This window comes from Acomys minous (genome assembly GCF_964271855.1).
Source record: "Acomys minous genome assembly, chromosome: 19".
Classification (NCBI taxonomy): Eukaryota; Metazoa; Chordata; class Mammalia; order Rodentia; family Muridae; genus Acomys; species Acomys minous.
In genome coordinates this window covers 777,163-801,997 of record NC_140499.1, presented here as the reverse complement: position 1 = coordinate 801,997, position 24,835 = coordinate 777,163, and the positions used below count along the sequence as shown (strand labels likewise).

At 37.5% G+C, this 24,835-nt stretch overlaps 1 protein-coding gene across 1 annotated transcript in view; it reads left to right on the top strand.

Annotated features, from left to right (window-relative positions):
* The window catches only part of CPB1 (carboxypeptidase B1), a gene marked incomplete at both ends in the record, with an annotated part of 30,657 nt that extends 11,086 nt beyond the window's left edge, over positions 1-19,571 (top strand). Inside the window, 8 exons of the mRNA XM_084769653.1 lie at positions 2,320-2,419; positions 2,511-2,612; positions 3,382-3,483; positions 6,086-6,196; positions 6,273-6,363; positions 8,056-8,258; positions 16,745-16,829; positions 19,384-19,571. Of these exons, the coding sequence (XP_084625779.1) occupies positions 2,320-2,419; positions 2,511-2,612; positions 3,382-3,483; positions 6,086-6,196; positions 6,273-6,363; positions 8,056-8,258; positions 16,745-16,829; positions 19,384-19,571 (982 nt within the window). The remainder of the gene's footprint in view (positions 1-2,319; positions 2,420-2,510; positions 2,613-3,381; positions 3,484-6,085; positions 6,197-6,272; positions 6,364-8,055; positions 8,259-16,744; positions 16,830-19,383) is intronic.
* Positions 19,572-24,835: the final 5,264 nt, after the last annotated feature.

Here is a 24,835-nt window from a genome sequence, read left to right as displayed (position 1 = left end):
ACAAAAGAATTCCTCTCCCTGAAATAAAATGCCATCAGTAGTCTTTCAAACTTACTAAGTACTCTTCTAATCATTGAAACTTGAGGTCGGCTGTGTTGAAAGGATAGCTCTATGTTCTGTGTGCTTTGCTGTTGCCTTCCCTCAACACTGATTGCCAAATATCAGCAACGGCCATGATTATAGTTTTAAATACGAGATGTCTACTGAAAGTCTTAAGTCTGTGGAGTTCTAAGGAGCAACTAACTTAGGATATATTTTCCCTAACTTACATATGTACCACATCTTAAAATATTAAAAAGGAGAAATACAGCTCAACTGTATGTTTACCTTGCATATGCAAGGCCCTGGCCTCAGACAAAAGCACTGGGAAAATAAAAAGTAAAAGTATAAATCACCTGCCATTTCTACTGGATCCTTCTTCCTTTTAGAAAAATTTATCTGTACTTTGCCATATTTGTTTTTTCTGTCTCATGGTATTAAAATAGAATTGTTTTCTTAAAGTTCTCTTCAAGTTGGTTGGTTTTGGCTTTAAAATTTTTGTTTTGTTTTGCTTGCTGACTTTTTATTATTAATTTTTCTTGAAGATCACTTTCCAAATCTTTTTCTAGCCCAACATTCAGTATTTCTGTTTTCTTAGTTTATAAAGTTTGTAAATAAAAAGATTTTGTGCCTACTTTTGAAGGCATCTATGTAAACAACCAAGACCAATGGGGTTTCGTTAATCTCAGAATTGAAAAGGGCATTGAGTATGATCTAATCAAAAGTCCCATTTTCAAATAATGAAATTAAAGCTAGGGAGTCCTTGATTTTTCAGAAGTCAATACATAAATTGAGCAAAACCATTACTTTGAGCATTTTATTCTGAAATCATGATTCCTTTTACTTCTCCCTCAAATTTTAGCCTCCTAGTTTAGATGCCAAATACAAAGAAAGCAATTATAATCAGGATGGTCCCTCAAATGTCTGCATCTTCATCCCCAAAGCAAGTACTTAATTTGCAATTGCTGGTTTTAGAGATGGAGGAGGCAGCCTTAGCAAAGGAATTCAGGCAGCTTCTAGGAGCTGCGACATTCTTGTGGAGATCAGGTTCTTCCCTAGGAGTTTCATACAGGAACATTTCCATATTGATATCTTTCTCTCAGCCCAGTGAGACCTGATGAATTGCAGAAGTCGAATTCACTAACAAAGTTTTAATGACTATTCCAAAGAAAATTTTCTTTGCCCAGGTAAACTCTTGACTTGTTTATTTTCATCTTTTAAATATTAAGAGAGTTAAGTCATAAGAAAGAAATTTCTATGCACTCAAATAAGCTATTTAGTATTATTTTATTGCATTTTCCACAAACAGACACAAGCTCATACTCAAATTCACCAAATGGAGGGAGACTATATGAAAGACTCAGAGGGTGTTCCTGACTGGGGCCCTTAAGTCTATGAGAAGGAAAGGAGACTTGTATGTGGGCCTGCAATTCTCTCATGTCAGATAAAATGACTGGAAGGCTGAACTGTGCATGACAGAAGTTTATGCAAACTGATCTTGTTTTGTAATATTCAGTGATCAAGGACATTGATGGTCAGGCTTTTTTCCCTCCCAAGCATACTTCCTACTCAAAGTAGAGTGGGCAATAAAGATAACTACATGATCACACATGCCCATAGAAATTTTCAACTGAATTTATAGGAATAGGCAGGCCCCTGGGGCTCTTTTTTTCTCTTTTTGTTCCATTTTAATATTGCCTTGCTATAGAACTATTAGATTCTCAGGCCAGCCAAAGAGCAAAGAAGACACTAGTTCTTTAAACCCAGTGTCACTTATCTAATAAATATTTAATGCTGTTAATATTTCTGAACTTTCAACCAGTAAGTTGTTTTCCTAAAATCCTGAAGACTGGCCCTCAGTGGCCAACTGTCCTGTTTCATTGGTGGTAATGATTTTGTTTCTGGGACATGGGGCTTTTGTTCAGTGCTAAAATCAGGAAAATATCTGGTGTTTAAAAAAATTAAACAAATATGGATCAAATATATACTGTTGTGTAGATGCCCAAAGCTATAAGACAAATGCCTGAGTATCAAAGAAAGCCATGAAAGTATATGAAGTATGGGCCCAGGAAGAGTCCATTTTCTTTAATGGGTCACTTTTTCTGATTGATATCAGAATCTCCCCTAAGTATCTCAGCTTAAATAGCCTCGATAAAAGGCAGAAGGAAGTGTGGGAGTCAGTAGGAGGCAGGGCAGCATCGACTAAAGCTGTGGTTCTTGGTTTCATGTGTTCCCTGGGAATATGCTCACACTCAGAAACACACACTTTGATTCATACAGGGTATTGATAAGCAACGTGAGAACTGCCCTGGAAGCCCAGTTTGATAGCCACAGCCGTGCAACTGGACACAGCTACACCAAGTACAACAAGTGGGAAACGGTATGAGGCGCCCCCATTTCTGATACTTTTGGGAAGAGTTGGTATTGTACCAAAAATGTCACATTAATCCTGTAATGATTCCATTTGGTAGATAGAGGCTTGGATTGAACAAGTTGTCACCCAGAATCCAGACCTCATCTCTCAGAACATCATTGGAACCACATTTGAAGGGCGTAACATGCATCTCCTCAAGGTAACAATTCATTTAAATCAATGAGTTCTGATTCACCAGCATCTGCTTCGCAGACATGCTTATCTACAAGAAAAAAAAACTATAGCTCAGATTCCTTACATTCTTTTATTCTATATGCATTTTACATAATTACTTTTGATTTATAGAAAAAGAAAATCCAGTAAAGTAAGAGAAGTCTTATAAATTTTACCATATCCCTGTATGCAGTCTAAGGGATGGTCAACCTAATATAAGGCTCTTCTCACAGATGTGGCTTCCAATTCTGTTTGCAAGTTGCAAGCTTTTGTTGGAAAGCCATCTGTCAGGCCATTCTCCCTTACCAGACCACATACAATGAACATCAACACTTTGTTTCCACCATCACAATGCAACTTTAGTCGTGCAATCCCAGTGATGAAATGAAGAGATGAGAAATAAGTGGAGAAAAGAAAATTTTGTTTATAAAATTAGCAACAGTCATAATTACTTATAATTAGCCATCTAGTTATCAGTCATGTCACCTAGTAACTGTAGCTGAGAATAAATGCTATAAGAATGCAGGTAAGCAGGTTAATCAAGGTTCTTTGTGGCAATATAGGTTTGATAAACCTAATAATGATGCAAGCTTTCAGCTTAAACACAGTGACTATCTAGAAACAAGAAGAGCTTCAGTATTGGATGTCACCAGATCTCTGTAAGGATTCACCTACTGAGTCCAAAGGGAGAGGATGTTAACCCCTCAGTGTCATGTGGTGAATCACATTTCTCCTTTTCCTTTTGTTCACAATAGGTTGGCAAACCTAAACCAAATAAGCCTGCCATCTTCATGGATTGTGGTTTTCATGCAAGAGAGTGGATTTCTCCTGCATTCTGTCAGTGGTTTGTGAGAGAGGTGGGTTGACCAAGTGATTTTTGCTTGAAGAAATAGAAAGTAATAAGTTGAATTAATTCCTTTATAGCCTAATATGAGAAAATCTCTCTCTCTCTCTCTCTCTCTCTCTCTCTCTCTCTCTCTCTCTCTCTCTCTCTCTCTCTCTCTCCACAATTCCACATTCCCATTGGGGGAAATTAATTTTAACATTTGTCAACAGACCTTGGTTAGATATACATTTTAAGTTAAAATTTTGTTTTATTTCAATTTCACTAAATTATACTTTCTCACCTGTGTTTAGTGGATTGGTTGACAGCTAAAATAGCAATTCATCCTTTAAAAGTTGATCAGTATTGATAAATCCCCAGCTGATCATTGAATTCTCTTGGTAAGATGAAATGTTCAAATTTTCAAGAATTCATGTATTCATATTGACACAAATAGATACTTCATTAATAAAAAAAAATGAAGAAGAAATAACCATTTCTTACAGGATATTACAACCAATATGTGCACAAATGATGAACAAAACCACATTTAGAATATCTTGGTAATAATGATTTCAGCAAAAACCACTGGAGGTTGCAAACAATCGCCTACAAAACTTTAAGAAAATACAAGATATTTCAGAGCCACAAAGCATCTTCCACCCAAAATATATTAATTATAAAGTAAAAACTTACACAAAGGAAATTTCAAAAAACTATTTTAACTGAGTTCTTAAGAATAATATCATCAGGATTAAATGAAATATTAATATCATGTGAGAAGGTAGCCTTTGTAAACTTGTAAGAAAAAACAATTAAAGCAATGAAGCAAGTTCAAATTGAGGCATTTGCCAAACAGCCTGACCAGTGATTTTCAACAATGTGAAGGTCATAAAAGATGAGGAAAGATGGGAAATTATCATATATTATTGTAGACTGAGAAAATATGACAGCTGTCTATTCTGGTACACACTTTTAATCCTAGTTTTCAGGATATGGACGCAGGAGGATAAGAAATTCACGGACAGGCTCAATATATAACAAGCTTAAGGCACTTTGGGCAAGATGAGATCCAGGAGAGAGACAAAAAGGGAGGGAGGGGCAAGGTGAGCCCTACAACTGGAAGGGGGCATTAATGGAAACACTGATACAATTGAAATAAAGTCTAAAGTATAGTTTATAATAGTGGTTCAATGCTAATATCTTTATTTTCATACCCATATTGTGATTGTAAAAACTGACAACATTAGGGAAAATTACATAAAGAATGTTTGAGGGGACTGGGGCTCAGTGGTTAAGATTACCAGCTGCTCTTCCAGAGGTTCTAAGTTCAATTCCCAGTGATAACTTGGTGGCTCACAGCCACCAGTAATGGAATCTGATCCCTTTTCTGGGATACATGAAAACATAGCACTCAAATACATAAAATAAATGAATAAATCTTTATTTAAAAAAAAAAGGAGAAAAGGACCTGGAAGTGACAGGAGCCTCACAAGAAGACCAAAAAAGCTTACTAATCAGGGCCCAGAGGAGACTGTTAAGACTGAATCACCCACCAAGGACCTTGTATGGACTGGACCTAGGCACCCTACAAAGGTGTGCCTAATGGGCAGCTCAGGCTTCATGTGGGTGTGCCAGTAAGGCAAACAGGGGTTTTCTCTGACATGGACTCTCTTGCCAACTTTTCAATTACTTCTCCCTGGTGAGACTGCCTTCCTAGGCCACAGGGGAAGAGGAAAGTTTCATTTCTAATGTGATTTAATGAGCTGAGGTGGTTAGGAAGGGGATTTCCTTTTTCTGAGGAATAGGGGAGGTGTTGGGGGAGATAGAGAAGGTGAGGTTGGGAGGTAAGGAAGTATAGGACTATGACCAGGACGTAAAGTGAATGAAAGAATGAATAAACAAACAAATAAATAAATAAAATGTTTTGGAACTCCCTACATTATTTTTTTATTTTATTAATTTATTCATATTACATCTCAATTGTTAGCCCATCCTTTGTATCCTCCCATTCCTCCCTCCCTCCTGCTTCCCCCCCTACTCCTATCCCCTATGTCTGTGACTGAGGGTGACTTCCTCCCCCTATATATGCTCTTAGGGTATCTTCTTTGTAACCTGCTATCCTTCCTGAGTGCCACCAGGCCTCCCCATCCAGGGGATGTAGTCAGAAATGGGGCACCAGAGTTCGTGTGAAAGTCAGATCTCCCTCTCCACTCAATGATGGAAAATGTCCTGTCCATCGTCTAGGTCTGGGTAGGGGTTTGAAGTTTACTGCCTATATTTTCCTTGGCTGGTGCCATAGTTTGAGCAGGACCCCAGGGCCCAGATCCGTCCGTCATCCCTACATTATTTGTATAGCTATTTTCTAAATATAAAACCTTGCATTGATATGCTCTTAAAATATAAGAATTTATTATATGAAATCTAATTTCTTTTCTTCAAAGTATTTCTACATTAATTTGCAATTCTTTATCCAAGAAAACCCAAGAAATAGTTGGATTTAGATGTAGGCTGGCCATGAGGCAGAGAGCCCAGCTTCTATGACCAAAGTCAGCATGCATTTGGGCCATGTAAATTTTAGCACCATCATTCCATTGCATTCTTCCATGAAATCCCACATTGTTATTTGCATACAGGCCATCCGTACCTATGGACAAGAGATCCATATGACAGAGCTTCTTGATGAGTTGGACTTTTATGTTCTCCCTGTGTTCAACATTGATGGCTATGTCTACACCTGGGCTAAGGTACGTGAACTCAGGCTTGTAAAGTTCACACTGTTGCTTCCTGTGCTTGTTATCTAACCATATAATCTACTTTCAGAGCCGAATGTGGAGAAAAACCCGCTCTACTAAGGCCGGAAGTTCCTGCGTGGGTGTAGACCCCAATAGAAATTTTAATTCTGGTTGGTGTGGTAAGTAGATAGTGTTTAACCATTTTGTATACATTAAAAAGCATAAGAGATAAAGTAGCATAAAAAAATAATAAACCAATATTCAAAACAAGAAAAACTATAAAGTTTTATGTTTTAGAATTCTAACTTTCCCAAAGCACAGAAAATGGTTTGTTAATTCATTTTATTAAAAGGTATGAAGCATTGGCTAGATCTGTGTAGGATTTCAAAGTTTTCTGCACATATTGTCCTTGGCTGGTGCCATAGTCTGAGCAGGACTTCTGGGCCCAGATCTGCCCATAATGTTCTTCTTGTAGGTTTCTAGGACCCTCTGGATCCTTCTATTTCCCCATTCTCCCATGCTTCTCTCACCTAGAGTCCCAGTAGGATGTCCTCCCCTCTGTCCCATTTTCCTGGTAAGTGAAGACTTTCATGAGACATACCCCTTGGGCTAGTATCCAGATGTAAGTGAGTATATACCATTTGACTCTTTCTGCTTCTCAGTTAACTCACTCATTGTGATCATTTCTAGTTCAATCAATTTGTCCACAATAAAATTCGAACCCATACCCAGATCTAGCCAATGGACAGGACATTCTCCACAGTTGAGTGGAGAGTGGGGTCTGACTTTCACATGAACTCTGGTGTCCCATATTTGGCCATGTGCCCTGGATGGGGAGACCTGGTGGCACTCAGAGGAAGGATAGCAGGCTACCAAGAAAAGACTTGATACCCTATGAGCATATACAGGGGGAAGAGATTCCCCTCAGTCACAGTTATTGGGGAGGAAAGTAAGGGGAAAATGAGAGGGAGGGAGGAATGGAAAGATACAGGGATGAGATAACAATTTAGATGTAATATGAATAAATTAATAAAATATATTTTTAAAAAAGTATAAATCATCTCAGAAAAAAAGAAATCCCACACTGAGGGCAGCTCAGCAATTTTAGTATCATTTTGTATTCCTAGGGTTTCTTGTAAATTATATGCTGTAAATGATACTAGAAATCACAGAGCTGGCTATGTAATTAATAGTCATAAGCCCAGGGTGTGCAAAATAAATGCTATTTTATTTAGTTTTCAATGCTGAAAAAATATTCATTGCCTCTTTTTTAAATTAATTGTTGTTACATATATAAGTATATGAATATGTATGTATATTTGTAGATACATATTCTTAAATACATAAGTACAATCCACTCAAAAAAAAAAAAAAGATATGGAGCAAAGCTCTGTATTGTGTTCCTAGATATATTAAATTATGGAATTGCACAATTCACACACCTGACACAATCCATTCATGTGTGTCTACAGGATGTAATATAATGACCATTTAGACACAGTATTAAACAAACAATTATTTAAAGAAAATTGTGATGCAATAAATTGATTATAGTAACATAGGATTTTTCTCATGGACGTGATTAGTATATATCCCTGTTATTGATCCCACTGTCTTGATCTCATTGTATATGCATACGTACAGTGCAGACTGAAGTACAGTCAGAGCACAATGATGCTCCTTCTCTTCACAAATATTGATATTAGTGGAAGACAAATGAAAACTCATGAGAAATTGTTGTAAAGACTCCTGAGAAAACATCTTATATTATTTAGCTTCCTAACTCAAAAAACTAAAACACCTAACATCTTCTAAGAGAACTTCAGTAGGTTACCACAGTAGTGTATTAATAACAATACACATTTTTGCAGAAGTGGGAGCTTCTCGGAGTCCTTGTGATGAGACTTACTGCGGACCAGCCCCAGAGTCTGAAAAAGAAACAAAGGCCCTGGCAGATTTTATCCGCAAAAACCTTTCCTCCATCAAGGCCTATCTGACAATCCACTCATACTCCCAGATGATGCTCTACCCTTACTCCTATGACTATAAGCTGCCTACGAACTATGAAGAATTGGTGAGTGGGTGCAGTGGGAGGGAGACCACTTCAATACTGAAACTGCTTTTTATTCTAATTCTGAAAACAATTGTCAGAAGTGATGGGCTATCTCCCCCAACAAAATAAACTAATCCAAGCCAGATTTAAAGTTTAAAAAGGGCAGGTTTATTTGAGAACTGAATTGAGGCTCCTGGGCTGGTTCAGCAGCCTCAGGGGTAAAGGCCAGAGGAAGTGGCACCCTGACAAAGGCAGGTGAGGAGGGGGGATGTTAAGGATGTTAAGGATTGTAGCTGGTGGCTCCAGGTAAAGGGGTTAGAGAGGTCCTCAGGAATGCCAGGAATGTGAACACTCTCCTCCAAGGGGAGAGGTTTGGAAAGAGGAGTGGGATTTACTGATCATGTAGAGAAAAGGAGGACAACAGGAGAAACCAACTGAAGAAAACAATTTCTTATTAGTTTCAGGAGTAAAAACTGTGTGTGTAGGATATGGATATATAGATATATATGAATATGTAGATTATATACTAAATTTAATTTTCTGGATAAAGTAGATAAATGAAATGGATTTTTGACACAGGGAACAATCTCCTTTGAATGTCACTTATTTACTAATATTCAAAATGACAGTAGTTCCATTTAGCATTACCACAATAATGATTGTATTAGTTACTTTTCTGTTGCTGTGCTAAAATACCCTGACAAAAGCAACTTAGGAAAAAAAGACTTATTTTGGTTTACAGTTCCACAGGAGATAAATTCCATTGTGTCAAGGAAAGCAGGACAGGAGGATAAGGCTGGTCTGGCAGTCAGGAAGCAGAGATATCCTATTTCATTCACACATGGGAAAGATACGGTGAAACAGGAAATGGATCCAGCCACACAAACACATATGGCTGCATTTACCAGTTATGAAAAAATATCAGAGTCTTTGGCTGGCACACACAGGCTAGTTAGCAATAGTATACATAATAAATAATTATATACTACTTGAAAATGAAAACCAGAAAGCTAGAAGAATACCAGCTAAGTACCTTGTCCTACCCCACACACAGAGCAAGAAAGAAATCAGAATGAGTCCACAGCTACTAATCGAGGATGCAAGTAGTTTTTTTCATTAAAAACTATTTTAAAAATCTTTAAATTTCCCTGGTCTGTTTCTCGTTTTCCAGCCAAGACAAGAAGGCTTAGATAAGCAGATACTAATAGTAGGGGTAGTCCTGAGCCTAGTGGCATTAGCTGTTGTAAAATTTCTTAGCTTGTCACAACTTCCAAAGACCCACTTTTAATTTTTTTCCATTTGTTGAAAATAGATTTGTTTCTACATAATATACCCTGATTATGGCCTGTCTCCCTCTACCCCACCCAGTTCTTCCCCCTCTTCACTTCCCATCTGAATCACTCCCTTTATGCCTCTAGTTAGAAAACAAACAGTTGTGCAAGTATTGTCTTCAGCAATGGGACCTGCTGTGAGCTCATGTAGAGCAACCTATTGTCTTGAAAGTTTCATGGGAGGGTTGGGAATTCCCATATGCCTTAGTTAGAGCATTTGAAACCCCAAAGCCCATCCCCAGTGACACACTTCCTCCAACAAAGCCACACCTACTACAGAAAGATCACACCTCCTAATTGTCAAGTTCATCCACTTTCTATGAAGCTAAGGGGGGCATTTTCCTTCAAACCATCTCACCATGGGACCTAATAACCCAATTCTGGTACTAGAAGCTTCATTTGGTAACAAGAATATATATATTCTTCTATTGTATTAGGGTTCTATATTGCCCCTCAAATGTCCATTAATTTTAGTTGTCTCTTCCAATATCCCCTCACTTATCTCCCTCTCCACTCCTGCTCCCCACATTCAGCTAGAATCCTCCCACTCAAGCCCCTCTCCCACCCGCTGATAACTCTCTATTATATTTCCCTTTCCTAGGAAGATCTATCTGCCCCCTGTAGGCACTTACTCTGTGACTAATCTCTGTGGTTCTATGGATTGAAGCTTAGTTATCATTGACTTAATAGATAATATCTACAAGTAATCAAATTCTTTGTGAGTCTGGGATTCTCCACTCAAGATAATTTTTTTCTAGTTCCATCAATTTACCTTTGAATTTCATTATGTCGGTTTTTAAAATGTCTGATACTCCATTTTTGTAAATGTACTACATTTTTTTTATTCCTTCTTCTGCTGAGGGACATCTAGGTTATTTTCAATTTTTGATTATTATGAATAGAGCATCATTGAACATAGTTGAGCAAGTGTCCTTTTGGTAGGATGAAACATCACTTCAATATATGCAAGGAGTGGTCTAGCTGAATCCTGGATAAGATGGGTTTCCTTTTTCCTGAGGAACCTCCACATGGATTGCAATAGTGTCTGTACAAGTTTGTACTCCCACCAGCAATTGATGAGAGTCCCACTTACTTCCACATCCTTGCCAACATAACCTATCACATGTTTTATTGATCTTAGTCATTCTGACAGGTAAAAGATGAAATCTCAAGGAAATTTATATGATGACTATGGATGTTGAACATTTCTTTTACTTTTTAAGATTCATTTTTCAGATGCATTGGGTTTTCCCTGCATGTATACGTCTGTGTAATGGTGCCATGTCTCCCTAAAAACTGGAGTCACAGACAGTTGTGAGCTGTGATATGGGTGCTAGGAATTGAATCTGGGTCTTCTGGAAGAACAGCCAACGCTCTCTTAACCACTGAGCCATCTCAAACTTCTTGTTTAAAATTAAGTGTTTCTTAATCATTTGAGTTCTCTCTATCGGGAATTCTCTGCTTATATCTGTATTCTCTTTTAAATGGGGTTGTTTTCTTTATATTTAGTTTCTTGAGTTCTTTATATATTTTGTATATTAGTCCTCTATCAAATGTATAATTGATAAAAATCTTTTTCCATTATATAGGCTGCCATTTTGTCCTATTAATGATGTCTTTTAGTGTGCAGAAACTTCTCAGTTTTATGAGGTCACATTTATTAATTATTCACTCTAGTGCACACACCAATCATGTTCTACTCAGAGAGTCTTTTCCTGTGCCAATGAGTTCAAAGCTGTTCTCTACTTTGTCTTCTATCCTGATGTTTCTGGTTTTATGTTGAGGTCTCTTATCTATCTGGAGTTGAGTTTTGTACAGAGTGATAATTAAGGATCTACCTGGAGTTTTCTACATGCAGCCATCCTGTTTGACAAGTACCATTTGTTAAAGATGCTTTCTTTTTTTTCCACTGTGTATTCCTGACTTATTTATTTTTTAAAATATCAAGTGTTCATAGGTTTTTGTATTTATGTCTGGGTCTTCAATTTGATTATATATAAGACCCTCATATTTCTCTGTCTTCGAAAATGGTATCCCAATAACATTTTTTAGGAAATTAATGAGAAAAGTTTTGTATCCTACCAGTAATTCCCTTTTATCTTGGATATTACAAAAGATTTACTTAGATTGCCTGATATCACTAACTTCTCAGAGTATAATCTTGAATCCTTGACCATATTTTTGTGAGAATGTATTCATTCTCAAAGAGAAGAAAGATGAAAATAACCAGAAAAAAATAACAATTGTCTGAAAAACTATTAAATTTGACCACAGATTTTAAAAGCCTTCCAATTCAATGCTATGTCATTCACTGCACATCATTAACATTTTAGTTAATAAGCTACAAAAGTAGAATCCTGTCAAGCTGAGTGTGGTGGCACACATTTTTAATCCCAGCACCCAGGAAACAAACGAAAGCAGATCTCTGTGAGTTCAAATACAAGCAGGTCAATATAGTTGACAATCAGGGCTACATAAAGAGACTGTGTCTGGAGGAAGAAGAAGGAGGAGGAGGAGGAGAAGGAGGAGGAGGAAGAGGAAATTGAAAGGAAGAAAAATAAATAAAAGAATCCTGTCGCCTTACTCAAGCACGTGATCACAATATAAGGTCACATTTAGAGGTAAACATTCAAAGGGAAGGAATAGCGATTAGAAGGTAGACAACTGCAGCTCTGTGCACATCACCAACAGCACATCTGTCACCACATCCCTGCTGAATGACCAGTCTAGCAAGGACACAGTCCCACAGTCAAGAGGTTCTTTATTAGAAACTAAAATGTATAAAATTTGGGGCAAAAATATCTACTAAGGTATTTTCTCTGAATTTCTCATTTCAAACTTAAAAAAACAAAAAACAAAAAGGTTTAAATGCAACAATAAAATGCCTTTTAATAAAGAAACCTGTTGCTGATATACCATTAGAAAGTTCAGAAGACTTCTTGCTTGATAAAATTTTCCTCCTATACCTAGATATTACATGACTTAAGAGAAATTTCATTGAGTACGTACTAAGTTTCCATAAAGTATGTCTCCTGACAATTGAGAACTTAGGGTTGAGCTGGAGAGATGGCTCAGCTGTTGAAGGCTAAGCTCACAACCAAAAACTATAAGAGAACTTAGGGTCTTAATGAAATTCATAGGCAGGAAACCATAAGTTTCTTAACTGAGAGCTTATTGTACATAGTTGTTGGGATTCATGAAAGGGATACGGTAACATGTTTAATGTCCAATATGAAAGGAGATGTACCAGTAACTCATGCTTTTAATTCTAGCAGTAATGAGCAGATCTCTGTGATAGATTGTCAGCCTAATCTATATAGTAAGTAGTAAGACAACCTGCCCTAAATAGAGAGACTCTGTCAAAAAAAAAAAAAAGGAAGAAAGGAAGAAACAATGTAAGGATGGAAGGAAGGAAGAAAGAAAAAAGACAAAAAAGAAAGGTGATCTGTTCTGAGCATTGAAGAATGGACATGATTCAGATGATCAGGGAAGGAATGCAACATTGAAAGCATAAAATAAAACCAAACAAAAATCAAACTAAAAAAACAGGGGTAAGGGCTATTCTTGATAGAAAAGGTAGATGGTGAATTCCAAATAATAAGTTGGACATCTTGTAGAAGACTGGAGATAGCGATATGCTAAGTAGTAGCCAGGTCTGTTACATGACTCTTCATTTAATTTAGATCTCCATAAAAGAGCTAATTTTTTTTTACTATAATTGTGTCTCAAATTCTTCATGAAGTAGACCCATACTGGAACATTGTCCGTAGTTTGTGTGAAATTTATATTTAACTGCAAATCTAATGTTTTTGCTAAATTTATCGGTCTCACTGGCACTATGACATTTATGAGAGCCAACGTGCTGGTGCCCTGCATTGTCATCAGTAAAGACACCTTTAAATGCTGTCTTCCTTTTTAACTTTTCTCCTAAATTCTCATAATCCACAATTTTATGTTTTACCTCACTTTGAACTAATTTTGCTACTGACTCCTGCCCAGAGAAGGCATTTGGTAATATTTGTGAGACATTTTTATTGACATACTATGGGAGTTTAGTGACCAGGGAATGCTGATAAACATCCTATAGTGTACCAGGAAAGCTACTCCCACTCCAGCACACAAACACACACACACATACACACACACACACACACACACACACACACACACACACACACACACGCTGATTCAGCCAAGTGCCAAGAGAGCAGACATTGAGAAACTGCTTTAAACAAAGACAAGAGCAGAGTCACATTCCTGGTCAAATGCTCTTGGCTTTCACAGGATCTTATATTCTCCTCAAAAAATAATATATGATGTTCTGCAAATTTCAACTGCCAAAGATTGCCCCTTTCCTGTTTTTATATTTTAAATATATTTTGGAGAAACACCATTTCTATCAAAGGAAAAACTCTCCGGACTGCAAATTCAACTGGCTCACACCTTGTGTTTTCCTTGAATGATAAAGAGTGAACAATACACTTGCTCACTGAAAGAAAAAGTTGCTTCATGCCAATGACAACATTCCTCTATCCAACATTACTCCTGGGCTCTCGAGGAAGCAGCAGGACCAGCTGTCCTATGTCACTTGTTTCCCTGACTTCTTTTCTCACAGCAACCAGACTCTTCCTTTTCTTTAGAATCATATTGACTTTCCCCAGTTCCAAATTCTTTCTCTTTGGTGCCTGCTTGAAGCTTAAGAACTCCTTAGGCACCAAAATTGTAAAATTATCATTTCTTATTGGTCCCTTGGTATAAGTTAAGATTATCATAGGACAGGAGGAAGGAAACTAACATTAGAGATAATTTGAGATTCCCACTAGACATGTGTTTACCCACAGGGGCAGTTAAATTCTGGTCTGGACAATTATAACACTGAACCAACTCTGGCAGTATGCAGAAGATTTGAGATAAGGCCATATGCACTGCAGTGAAATGGGGGCTTTTTATCCTGTGCTGCCTGGGAACACAAGTAATTGGAGAAGAGCTCCTCCATCCCACCAGGCCTCAGCAGCCCAGGACCCTGTGAACAGTACACTACTTTTTCTTTAGTCTCTCAGACTTTAAACTTTGTGTGACATTTTAGATGTGTTTTGCTATAGGAACTCTTAAGAGAACAAATGTAAGTCTGCATAAAATATGGTAGGAAATTCATAGCTAAGGATTGCTACAAGCCATATTGGCCCTTGACAGACAGCAATGATTCATCTAGGCCTCCTGTTCTTGGAGACCAGCAAACTGGCTCCAACAACACTCCTTTTGGAAGTATCAAAAGGCTAGGAAAAGTGGAAAAGAAAGGTAGGCAAATGGATGTCAAAGCTCAAGATGACCACACATGAATGTATACCTTGCATATGCTTTTTAGTATCTATGCATTTTGTTTCTAGCTCTTAGGAAGAACTCTTTATAAACTGTAGGGCTTATTTACACACTAGTCATTATTTGACCCCTATTCCTCAAGTGGCAGGTTCCAATGAAAATTGTTAATTCTTCTCCCTTCTGTGTTGTTCCTTGGCTATTCTGGCTTCCTAGAGTGTGTGTGTGTGTGTGTGTGTGTGTGTGTGTGTGTGTGTGTGTGTGTGTGTGTGTACCTGACACTGGCTAATGCTAAAATCATACTTTGATGCACAGTTTTCAACAAGGGCCAGTCATTCAGCATATTTAAAATATTCCCATTGAGTGTGCTATTCCACACAGCATTCCATTCTGCTAGAAAATTCTGTGATAGAGAATGTTGGTGGGTATTATTCAGATGACAAATGAGTAATATTGGTGAAATTATTTGAACTTCCCAAAAGAAAGCCTATACTGATTGCAAGAAATTTTGCTAAGAAAATTGGAATTTTAAATATGATATTTTAGCTGATGAATGTTTATTGTGACTTATTTTGTCTCTTGACTTTAAATAAAATCAGAGAAAGGGCTCATTACTTTCTTACTTTGTAGTTAATGTCAACATCTAAATATGACAGTCATCAACCATAAACACATAGTATAACTGCCCACCTCTAATCAAGAGGTCACCATGCAACTTTTGAGAAGTTCAGCACTATGATCTTAAATATGGCCCATTTATAATGACCTTGAACACCAGCACAGGATTCACACAACCAGCTTGTTCTGAGTTCTAAGTGCCTTACTGAGGATAGAAATGAACAGCCTAACCACTGCATGAGAGTCTGAAGTTAGAGACCAACCTGAGCTGTAAAGAATGAGAAGAAAATTAAACAACAACAACAAAAACCATAGACTAGCCATAAACACTGAAGAGAACTAATATAAAATAATAGGTGCCAGAAGAACTGATTTCAACAGACTGCAGGTCTCTGTAAGATGGGGCTGCTGCAAAAGAGAGATAACATGAAAGCAAACCTGATAGAGGAAAGAAATTCTGTTTCAGCAAAGAGAAAGAAGACCATGCCAATGAAGAGGGAAGAATAGCTAAAGACAGAGGTAACGTGAGAAAGAGAGATGCAAGGGGCCATTCAGAAAATCCCCTTAGAAAGGATATGGGAGGAGACATGAGATAGACCTTTGAGGTGGGTTCACAGTGAGTCTTTTTAACAAAAGAGGAAGTGGGAGCCATTGAAGACACATGAGGAGGTAACCCTAAAACTGGTGTAAAGAAATAGATGTTCATATGAGAGAGTAGCTGAGGACAAGAACACCAGAAGCTGAGGCACCAGCTAAACGCATTATTAATGTACAATATCAATAAAATAACAGCCGTTTAAAGCCTCATTCAGAGCAATTGCCTCCAAAAGACAGTTACATTGGGTATACAATCCCTGTGTGATCATCTGCTAATGTTCCAGCCCTAATTCACACCATCCTGTAATGATCCAATATTGGATTTCTACTACCACATTTTCAAGTCATAGTTGTTTTATTTGCCTTTTCAGATATGTTTTGTTTTTATGCAATGGCATCAACAGCCTCTGTGCACAGCATAAGGGTTTCCTTGCCCTTGCTTTGCTCTTACACACTGCAGAAATGAAAAAAAAAAAGAATTTCAGCATGAGTGCTTGTGGGGAAGACATCTTTTCACATGACTTACTTATGAACTATGTATTTATGTGGCACAAACATCTTTGGGTTTTGACACAAGTGTACATGATGTGTGTTTGTTTAGCATGGTTGTTTTTATTCATTCACTTGCTGATTTTTCTTCCTCAGAATGCCCTGGTGAAAGGTGCAGCAAAGGAGCTTGCCACTCTGCATGGCACCAAGTACACATATGGCCCAGGAGCTACAACAATCTGTAAGTTGTGGGATCAGAACTATGCATAGAAACTGTGTTTCTAGAGAAGGACTAATGCTTCCTGTTGTCTTTCTTGTCTCACCATTTAAAGCACATGGCTTTGCCTCAGTGATTTTTAAATGAAATATGTATTTTTTGCTACTCAATAGATATATAGAGAAATAAATGTTCTTTTCAAATCATGATAACATCTGCTTTCTGTAAACATTTTTTGGGTATCTACTGTGTGCCAAGCTCTCAGTAGGTACAAAATAAAAAGAAAGGAAGGATGAAAAGGAGGTAGGTAGGAAAAAAAGAGAAGGTAGATCAAGGCAATCTACAAAGAAGTAGCATAGGGAAACATAAAAAGACATAGGTGCTAAGTGGTATGACATTAAGATTATAAAGTAAGAACATACCCAAATCAACCCTATGTGTTGGATACGTTATCCATAAGATGGTGAGTCAGATGTTTAGCTGCAGGATAAAAACACAGTAGAGTATACTTTCTCTATAAAAAAGACTGTGGGTAGGAAGGAAAATTTCTTGATGAATAAGCCACCCTTCAGAGGAGCCCAATTTTTCCACACATGCAAACAAGTAAAAGAAATACACACCAAGACAAATAAATACAATAGAATTTTACTTAGTCATAAAAAAAATGAAATCACACAATTTGAAGAAACAATTGGGTGGAACTGGAGAATATTCCATAGAGTAAGGTCACCGACACTAGAAAGACAAATGTCACATATTCTTTCATATGTAAGTCTTTTCTTTACATATGTGTATATTTGCTTCCAAAGCCATTGTATATACATTCCAAGAAACTAGGGAGAGGCCCATGAGAGTAGGATAGGGAACATAACTTAAGGGGAAGAGGAAAGAAGAAGCCTAGAACATATATGAAAAGAAAATGAAGCTGCTCTTACAGAAAGCCTGGGTTCAGTTCCCAGCATCCACATGATGATGAGTCATTGAGTCACAACCAGCAATAGCCCCAGTTCCAAAGGAGCCAATACCATCTTATGCATACATGCAGAACACATCAAAAATTTTTAAAAAGCTAGGTTGAGCTATACCCCAGCATTGTGTTCACCATAGAGTTTGAAGTTCTCTTAAAAGGCATGTTCTGAAAGGACCAATTTTCTATTTCTATCTCTACTTTCCTCTGACTTACACTGATTTCTTTTTGCCTAAGCTTGAAAGGATTAGAAATAGACACAGGGGGAAACTCAATCCTGTCATCAAGGGGTCCCCACTGCAACTGAGGAGGCCCTAGCTCGAGCCTTGAGTTTATAAAGATGACAGTACTTTCTGTGATCTTGTTTTGTAAGGTGTCTTCTTAAGGTTATTCGGACAGAGATGACTCACTCATTCACTTATTTTTTAACCATGAGGTTTATTAGGTTTATCTTGCCACTGTAGAAGCCAATAATGGACAGGAACAATGGTTTCCTTTGTCCCAGCTTCTCTAAAAATGAGCACATGGCTTGCAGCTCAGTGAAGGATGTCCTGTTCTTGATTAAATAGATGAAGAAAAAATTAACAAACACATTAGTGACAAAAAAGTTATAATTGAATAAATTTACTAAATGAATAACTAACTATGCCATGCCAAGTGTCAGGCACCAAAGATAAAAAGTGATGACCTAGGGACCAGAGGGAGTATGGCTTGGTGGAAAGCCCTTGCCTAACATAAACAAGGCCCCAGGTTCAGTTTCTAACAGTGGAAATGAACGTGGATACCTTTGCCCTCAAGCTGCCAAGCTTCATGATTCTAAGGTTTCTACAAGCTTGGGGTACTCTTACCACTCAGATTTCTTTGCTTTCCTTGGAGACATAGATTCTTTAGTGAGATATCCATAGTGTACTTTCCCACTACATACAAATGCACTACGAATTTCTGAATTTCATATTACTGAAAACATACTTGCAGAGATCATTCTCACAAAATAATTCTAGGGCAAAGTTGAACTAATTTTCTGAAATACACTGTTTTCTGTTGACTAGACAGTTAGCTTGTCCATAGTATTTTTCTTTTCTTTTCTTTTCTTTTTACTGTTTTTTTATTGAAAAATAAAATCATGGATATTACATTTCAATTGCTATCCCATCCCATGCATCCTCCCATTTGTCCCTCTCTCCCACTTTCACCCATTCCACTTTCCTATGACTGTGACTGAGGGGGACCTCCTCCCCCTGAATATGATGCTAGGGTATCAAGTCTCTTCTTGGTAGTCTGCTATCCTTCCTCTAAGTGCCATCGGGCCTCCACATCAAGGGGACATGGCCAAATATGTGTCACCAGAGTTTGTGTTAAAGTCAGTCCCTACTCTCCACTTCACTGTGGAGAATGTCTTGTCCCTTGGCTAGATCTGGGTAGGAGTTTGATGATGACTGCATGTATTGTCCTTGGTTGGGGCAATAATTTGAGCAGAACCCCTGGGCCCAGATCCACTGTCCATGGTATTTTTCATAGTGAAAATTTTGTAGTTCGAAAAACAATGTAGTTATTTATTTTACCCTTCTTACTAGACATAAAGATTTTTCTCCTGCTGTTTTCTCATTTCAGATCCTGCTGCTGGGGGTTCTGATGACTGGGCTTATGATCAGGGAATCAAATATTCCTTCACTTTTGAACTCCGGGATAAAGGCTTCTATGGATTTCTTCTTCCTGAGTCTCAGATCCGCCAAACCTGTGAGGAAACAATGCTTGCAGTCAAGTACATAGCCAAATATGTACTAGACCATCCATATTAATGAATAATCTGGACCAATTTATTTCAAAATGCTTACTGTTCATTTCTTGTCTGTGTTTCTTGACTGTTTGTTTGAAGGCTTGCAGACCCTAATCTTTCTTTTAATTTTCTGGGTGTATTGACTGGCTTGGACCTCTAAAAACATCCTAATAAAATTGTATCATTATTGGAAAATATAGCAAATTGCCTGTTTTGGGATGGAGAGTTACTGTGAGAAATAAGCAAGCCAGCTCTGTGCAGATGCTGGTGTGATGAGCTATGGAGAAGCTGGTCCTTCTGGGGTTGGCAGAGAACCCTGGTTATAAAGGATAACTTATAGACAAGAAGAAATACAGTTGGAAGTGAAGATTGTAAAAACATAGTACAGTTTAAAAGGTGACTGTTTTAGATAAAAAATCCCAAGTGTTCCATTTTACCAATAAAGACTTAGAATCCAGATGCTGGGGTGAAAGCCTACTAACTCGGAGAGGCAGAGAAAGCACCCAACTGACCTTGCAACTCAGCAGCCATCCCAGAAGGAAAAAGCCCCTTCCTCTCCACACTGCCTTAAATATCCTCAATTCAGTGTCTCTCTTTCCTATTTACTCCCTACCAGCTAGTTTCTTGCTCCACCTCTTGATTTAGGATTAACATTATTTAATCCAGTTTACAGAAAGCTCTTGAGTAAAAGGTATATGCTAGAGCTGAGCCACACCACAACTAGAAACAAGTTTTTTGAGTACACAATCTTTGTGTTCATGGTGTGATCAAACATCCTGCAACAAGTGACATCCTGATTTCAGTTTTCTATCAGCTCATTTAAGAGACATAATGAAACATCTACAGCATGTCAAGAGTTTTACTAAGCAATTGAAAACAGAACAATGAAAGAAAAAAATTACACATCTTCCCATTCTATATATAGTGATATGGGCCATTAAATAAGACAGGCACTGAACAAATAAGCAATGACAATAATAAAATAATATACAGATGTTATATTATATACAATAAAATGACATCGAACTTCCTATTATCATTCAAATGAGAAGGAATTGGGAGAGTTATTAGAGAGGACACAGGTAGGCTCGGGGAGGGAGAGAAGGACCACATCAGATAGAGCCAAGATGCCATGTTTACAACTTTATGCAGTGGTCTTAGAATCATGGAAGAGAGTAAGTTTTAAATAACATTACCAGAATCTCCTTGGAACAGTTGATTGTAGCAAGCAGATTGGAAGATAAGAGATGCTGGCTGGAACAGATGGACAAATAAAAGAGGCAAAAGAACACTCTGAATTACACATCACACATGCCTTGATATTTTCTGGAATTAGGTGAAAGTAGGCTAATACATCACATCAAGTTCATTCTGTAAAGTAGAATGATGTATAACTAACTAAAAATTTGGAAGCATCTCATAGAAAACACATGTGGTGCCAAGGAAGATATGATTTAATATTCAGTGTAATATAAACATAATGTGCTAAAATATATCAATGTTCTAATTTAAAAAATCATTTGAAGTCAGTTATTTGGGAGCTGGGGAGTTTTCAAGCCAAAAAGTGACTAATGCCCTGATTTCCCACAAGATGGCAGCAGTGCAACCGCTGCAACTCATCAAGCATTGAACCTCACTTGAACTGACAATGATTCTTAAGACCAAAAAGTAAATTACCACACATACATATATACATACAAACAAACATACATACATACACTATATGTATATATACACATTTGCACACACACATATATTTATAAATTGTCATGAGTGTGTGTGTGTGTGTGTGCACGCACACATGCCCTTGTGCATACTCGTGTAGAGTCTGCTTAACTTTGCTAAGTCTCCCCCATCTTTTTCAGGTATAGCCTGCTGCTATAAATTGAAGGGTTAACTCAGCTGTAGTGATTAGTGAAGTCCTGCTGAAATAGTGTGTAATTCCTGTTCCACAGGACACTCTTACCTTGCCGTCCCTAACTAAGGAATGAAGCCAACCAAAATATGAAAATCGTGGAGGTAAATCAAATAAGAACTCTCCAAATCCTAAACTGAATGTGGTTTGAAATGTAAACAAATTCATGTGGACTTTTCTAAGATTTATGAGAGATTCTTTAAGGATAGTAAGGAACAGGAAAGCAAACATGCAAATATGAGAGTATCAGACTCCTGATACGGAGTCTGAATATCTGAGATTTTCAGCGCTGCGACATTTTTGCTATAAGTTCATATCTAGTGAAAATCAACAGGCTAAGAATTCTGTACATTTAAGATATATCAAGAAAAACAAATTTTAAAAAGCAGAAGTCTAAGTTACTCCTTTCCAATATATCCTTTTTGTGAGCACCTGCCCAGATGACTGACCCCTGTGCAAGAGCACCGACTCTCAGCTCTTGAGAATGCTCCTTCTTCCTCCTTTAGCCTCTTCCACTTGGTGAGCCCAAGGCCACAGCCATTACAGGCTATAATAAATCTTTGTCTCTTATGGTTTGCTTAAAGAAAATTAACAAGATATTTTCTGGTTTCACTTATGTAATCTCTGCATATCTAACACCCAATGCTATGTAGTCTTCTGGTTTTGTAAAAGAACCATATGAATTGCTCAAGGATAGATCTTTCTAGGGAAAAACATCAAAACCTAACAAATTAATTTGGGAGCCACACGTAATTTTGATAACTTGTCTCATTGGAGCAGATAATCACTACCCCTCTTCCTGTATCGCACACTTACATATTTGTTCAGATAAATGCTTCCTTTGTCTAAAACTATTTGTTAAAATTCTGCTTCAGTCTGCCTACCTGTGATGTCATTGTCTATTTGCCATGGGGGCGTGGCTCTGCCCAGGATATAAAAGAACAGATCTACCTCGACCCCCTCTCTCTTACCCCCTCATTCCCTTTCTCTCTCCCTCTCTACCCCACCCCCCCTCTCTCTCTGGTGTTCGTTTAATAAGCCTCATATAATATAGTATAATATCTGCTGTCTGGTATCTTCTTATTATTTTCTTTTATTAAACATAAAACTAATGAAGACAAATTTGCCTTACTTCTAAGAATTCAACCCATTCTGGACATTGAGATTCAGCAGGTAAGGACACTTGCTACAAAGCCTGGAAACCCATACAAGGAGAACTAACTCCACAAAGATATCCTCTGACTTCTCCACATTGTACTCATGCCCTCATACACACACACACACACACACACACACACACACACACACACACACACACAATTAATCAATCAACCAGTATAATTTTTTGAATTACAGAATCCAATACCTTTAACCCCCAGCACTATAGGAAAAATGAATAAATCTACCATCTACAATTACATCCAGCAATTTTTCTTTCTCAGCTTACCCTTAAGGGAGATATCTAAAAGTATTCTAGCAGCTCGTTGGGTTGAATTTTAAGAAGAATCTTTTAAAAGGTCCTACTAACTCACAAGAAATGTTCCCTTCCATTTTCTATGACGGTTCTTTGATGATAATATGTTGGAGAGCAAATAAGCATATCTGAAAAATGAAGCAATGTCTTAACATGTGCATAGATTAGTCTGGCCATAAAAGTCCTGGGAACCTCAGGCTCCAAAGGACAGAAATGTGTTGCTGTATGAAGTGTTGTGTGATAGTATTTTTATTAGAACACTATCACGAGGTTACCACTCTCCTCAAATCATCTATGTCCCTAGGAAGCTCAAACCTTTTTCCAGCTTTACACAAGGAAAAAGGAGACACTCAGGACAACCTAGGGGAGTTCATTCTCTCCTCCTAAAGATCTAGGTCACGTCATCAGGCTTGGTGTCAGAGTTTTAATACCAATAATACAAAAACAAACAAAACAAAAAAGGAACAATGAAAAACAAAAAACTTCAAGAAAATACCTTCAAGTGACAAAATTAAGAGATTTCTTTTTTGTGTTATCTTATAATTTGCTAATTTATTTTCAATGGTCAATCAGAAGCTTGAAAAGTCAAAGATGGAGTGCCTAGAAACAAACAACTCTGTTTCTTGAAGTAGGAGATATCAATATAAACGCAGTGAGAGGTTTCACCCCTACAGGGTACTGCCTGTACTTCAATCATGATACATGTTGACACCAATCGGTTCTATACCATAACAGTGGCTGACTGTGAGTCTGTTTGCATAACCTGAAGGGGAGCTCATATTTTATAGCCTTTTACCAAATGTCAGTTCCCTTACATACACTATCTCAGTTCATCTTCATCATTCATCAGTATCGTCTTGGCACCCTTACTTTATTGAAACCAAACTTAAACATAGCAATACCTCATCGCCCTACCCCCACCAAAGAAAGAAAGAAAAAAAAAAGAAACAACCATATCTCTATAAAATTTCATTACCTTCAGCAAGAAGAACCACAAAAAATCAAAAATTATATTAATGTTACATTAATAGTGTTTTGGCACAGTTATTTTATATATGTGTAATAATATAAATGTATATATAGAAAATTAAAAAATATAAAAAGGACAAATTTAGTAATGAAAAAATTTTAAAAATTTTATGCACCAAAATTCTGTGGCAGTTTTCCAAATTAATTTGAAGTTATAAATATAAGTTTTTAAATATAGGATAGAAGTCAGTGCAATGGATCAATGGGTAAAGGCACTTAACACCAACCATCATGACCTGAGTCCAGTCCCCATGGACCCATATGATAAAAGGATATAATCTGTCTTTCTATGTTAGTGGTCCTATCGTCTGTACGCATACATTATGGCATGCATAAACTCCACTCCACACACATACACGCAAAATATTAACTATATTGACAATTTTTGTATTTAAAACATATGAATATGTTGTGTCTGCTCTTTATTTCAGGCTTACTGGGAGGCTAGTATTTTAGAACAAGAGAACTAAGTTCCTGTCCTAGCTCTATAAATTGACCCATCCTTTTACCTTGAGGAATCTATCCATGAAAGTCATTTTCTTTTCAATCTTTTTCAGAGAAGTGTATATTTCCTATTATTAAGAAAGTAGAGAGAACCTGGGAGTGGTGGTGCATGCCTGTAATCCCAGCACTAGGGAGGCAGAAGCAGGCAGATGGCTATGAGGTTGAGGCAAGCCTGGTCTACAAAACAAGTCCAGGACAGCCAAGGTTACACAGAGAAACCCTGTCTCAAAAAAAAAAAAAAATAGAGAAAGAAATTAAAAAAGGAGAGAGAGGAAGACAGAGAGGGGGTGGTGGATATACACATGCCTGCCCCCTTCCAACTGTAAAAACATGAGGGGGGAGGACAGTTCATTCTTCAAGAACC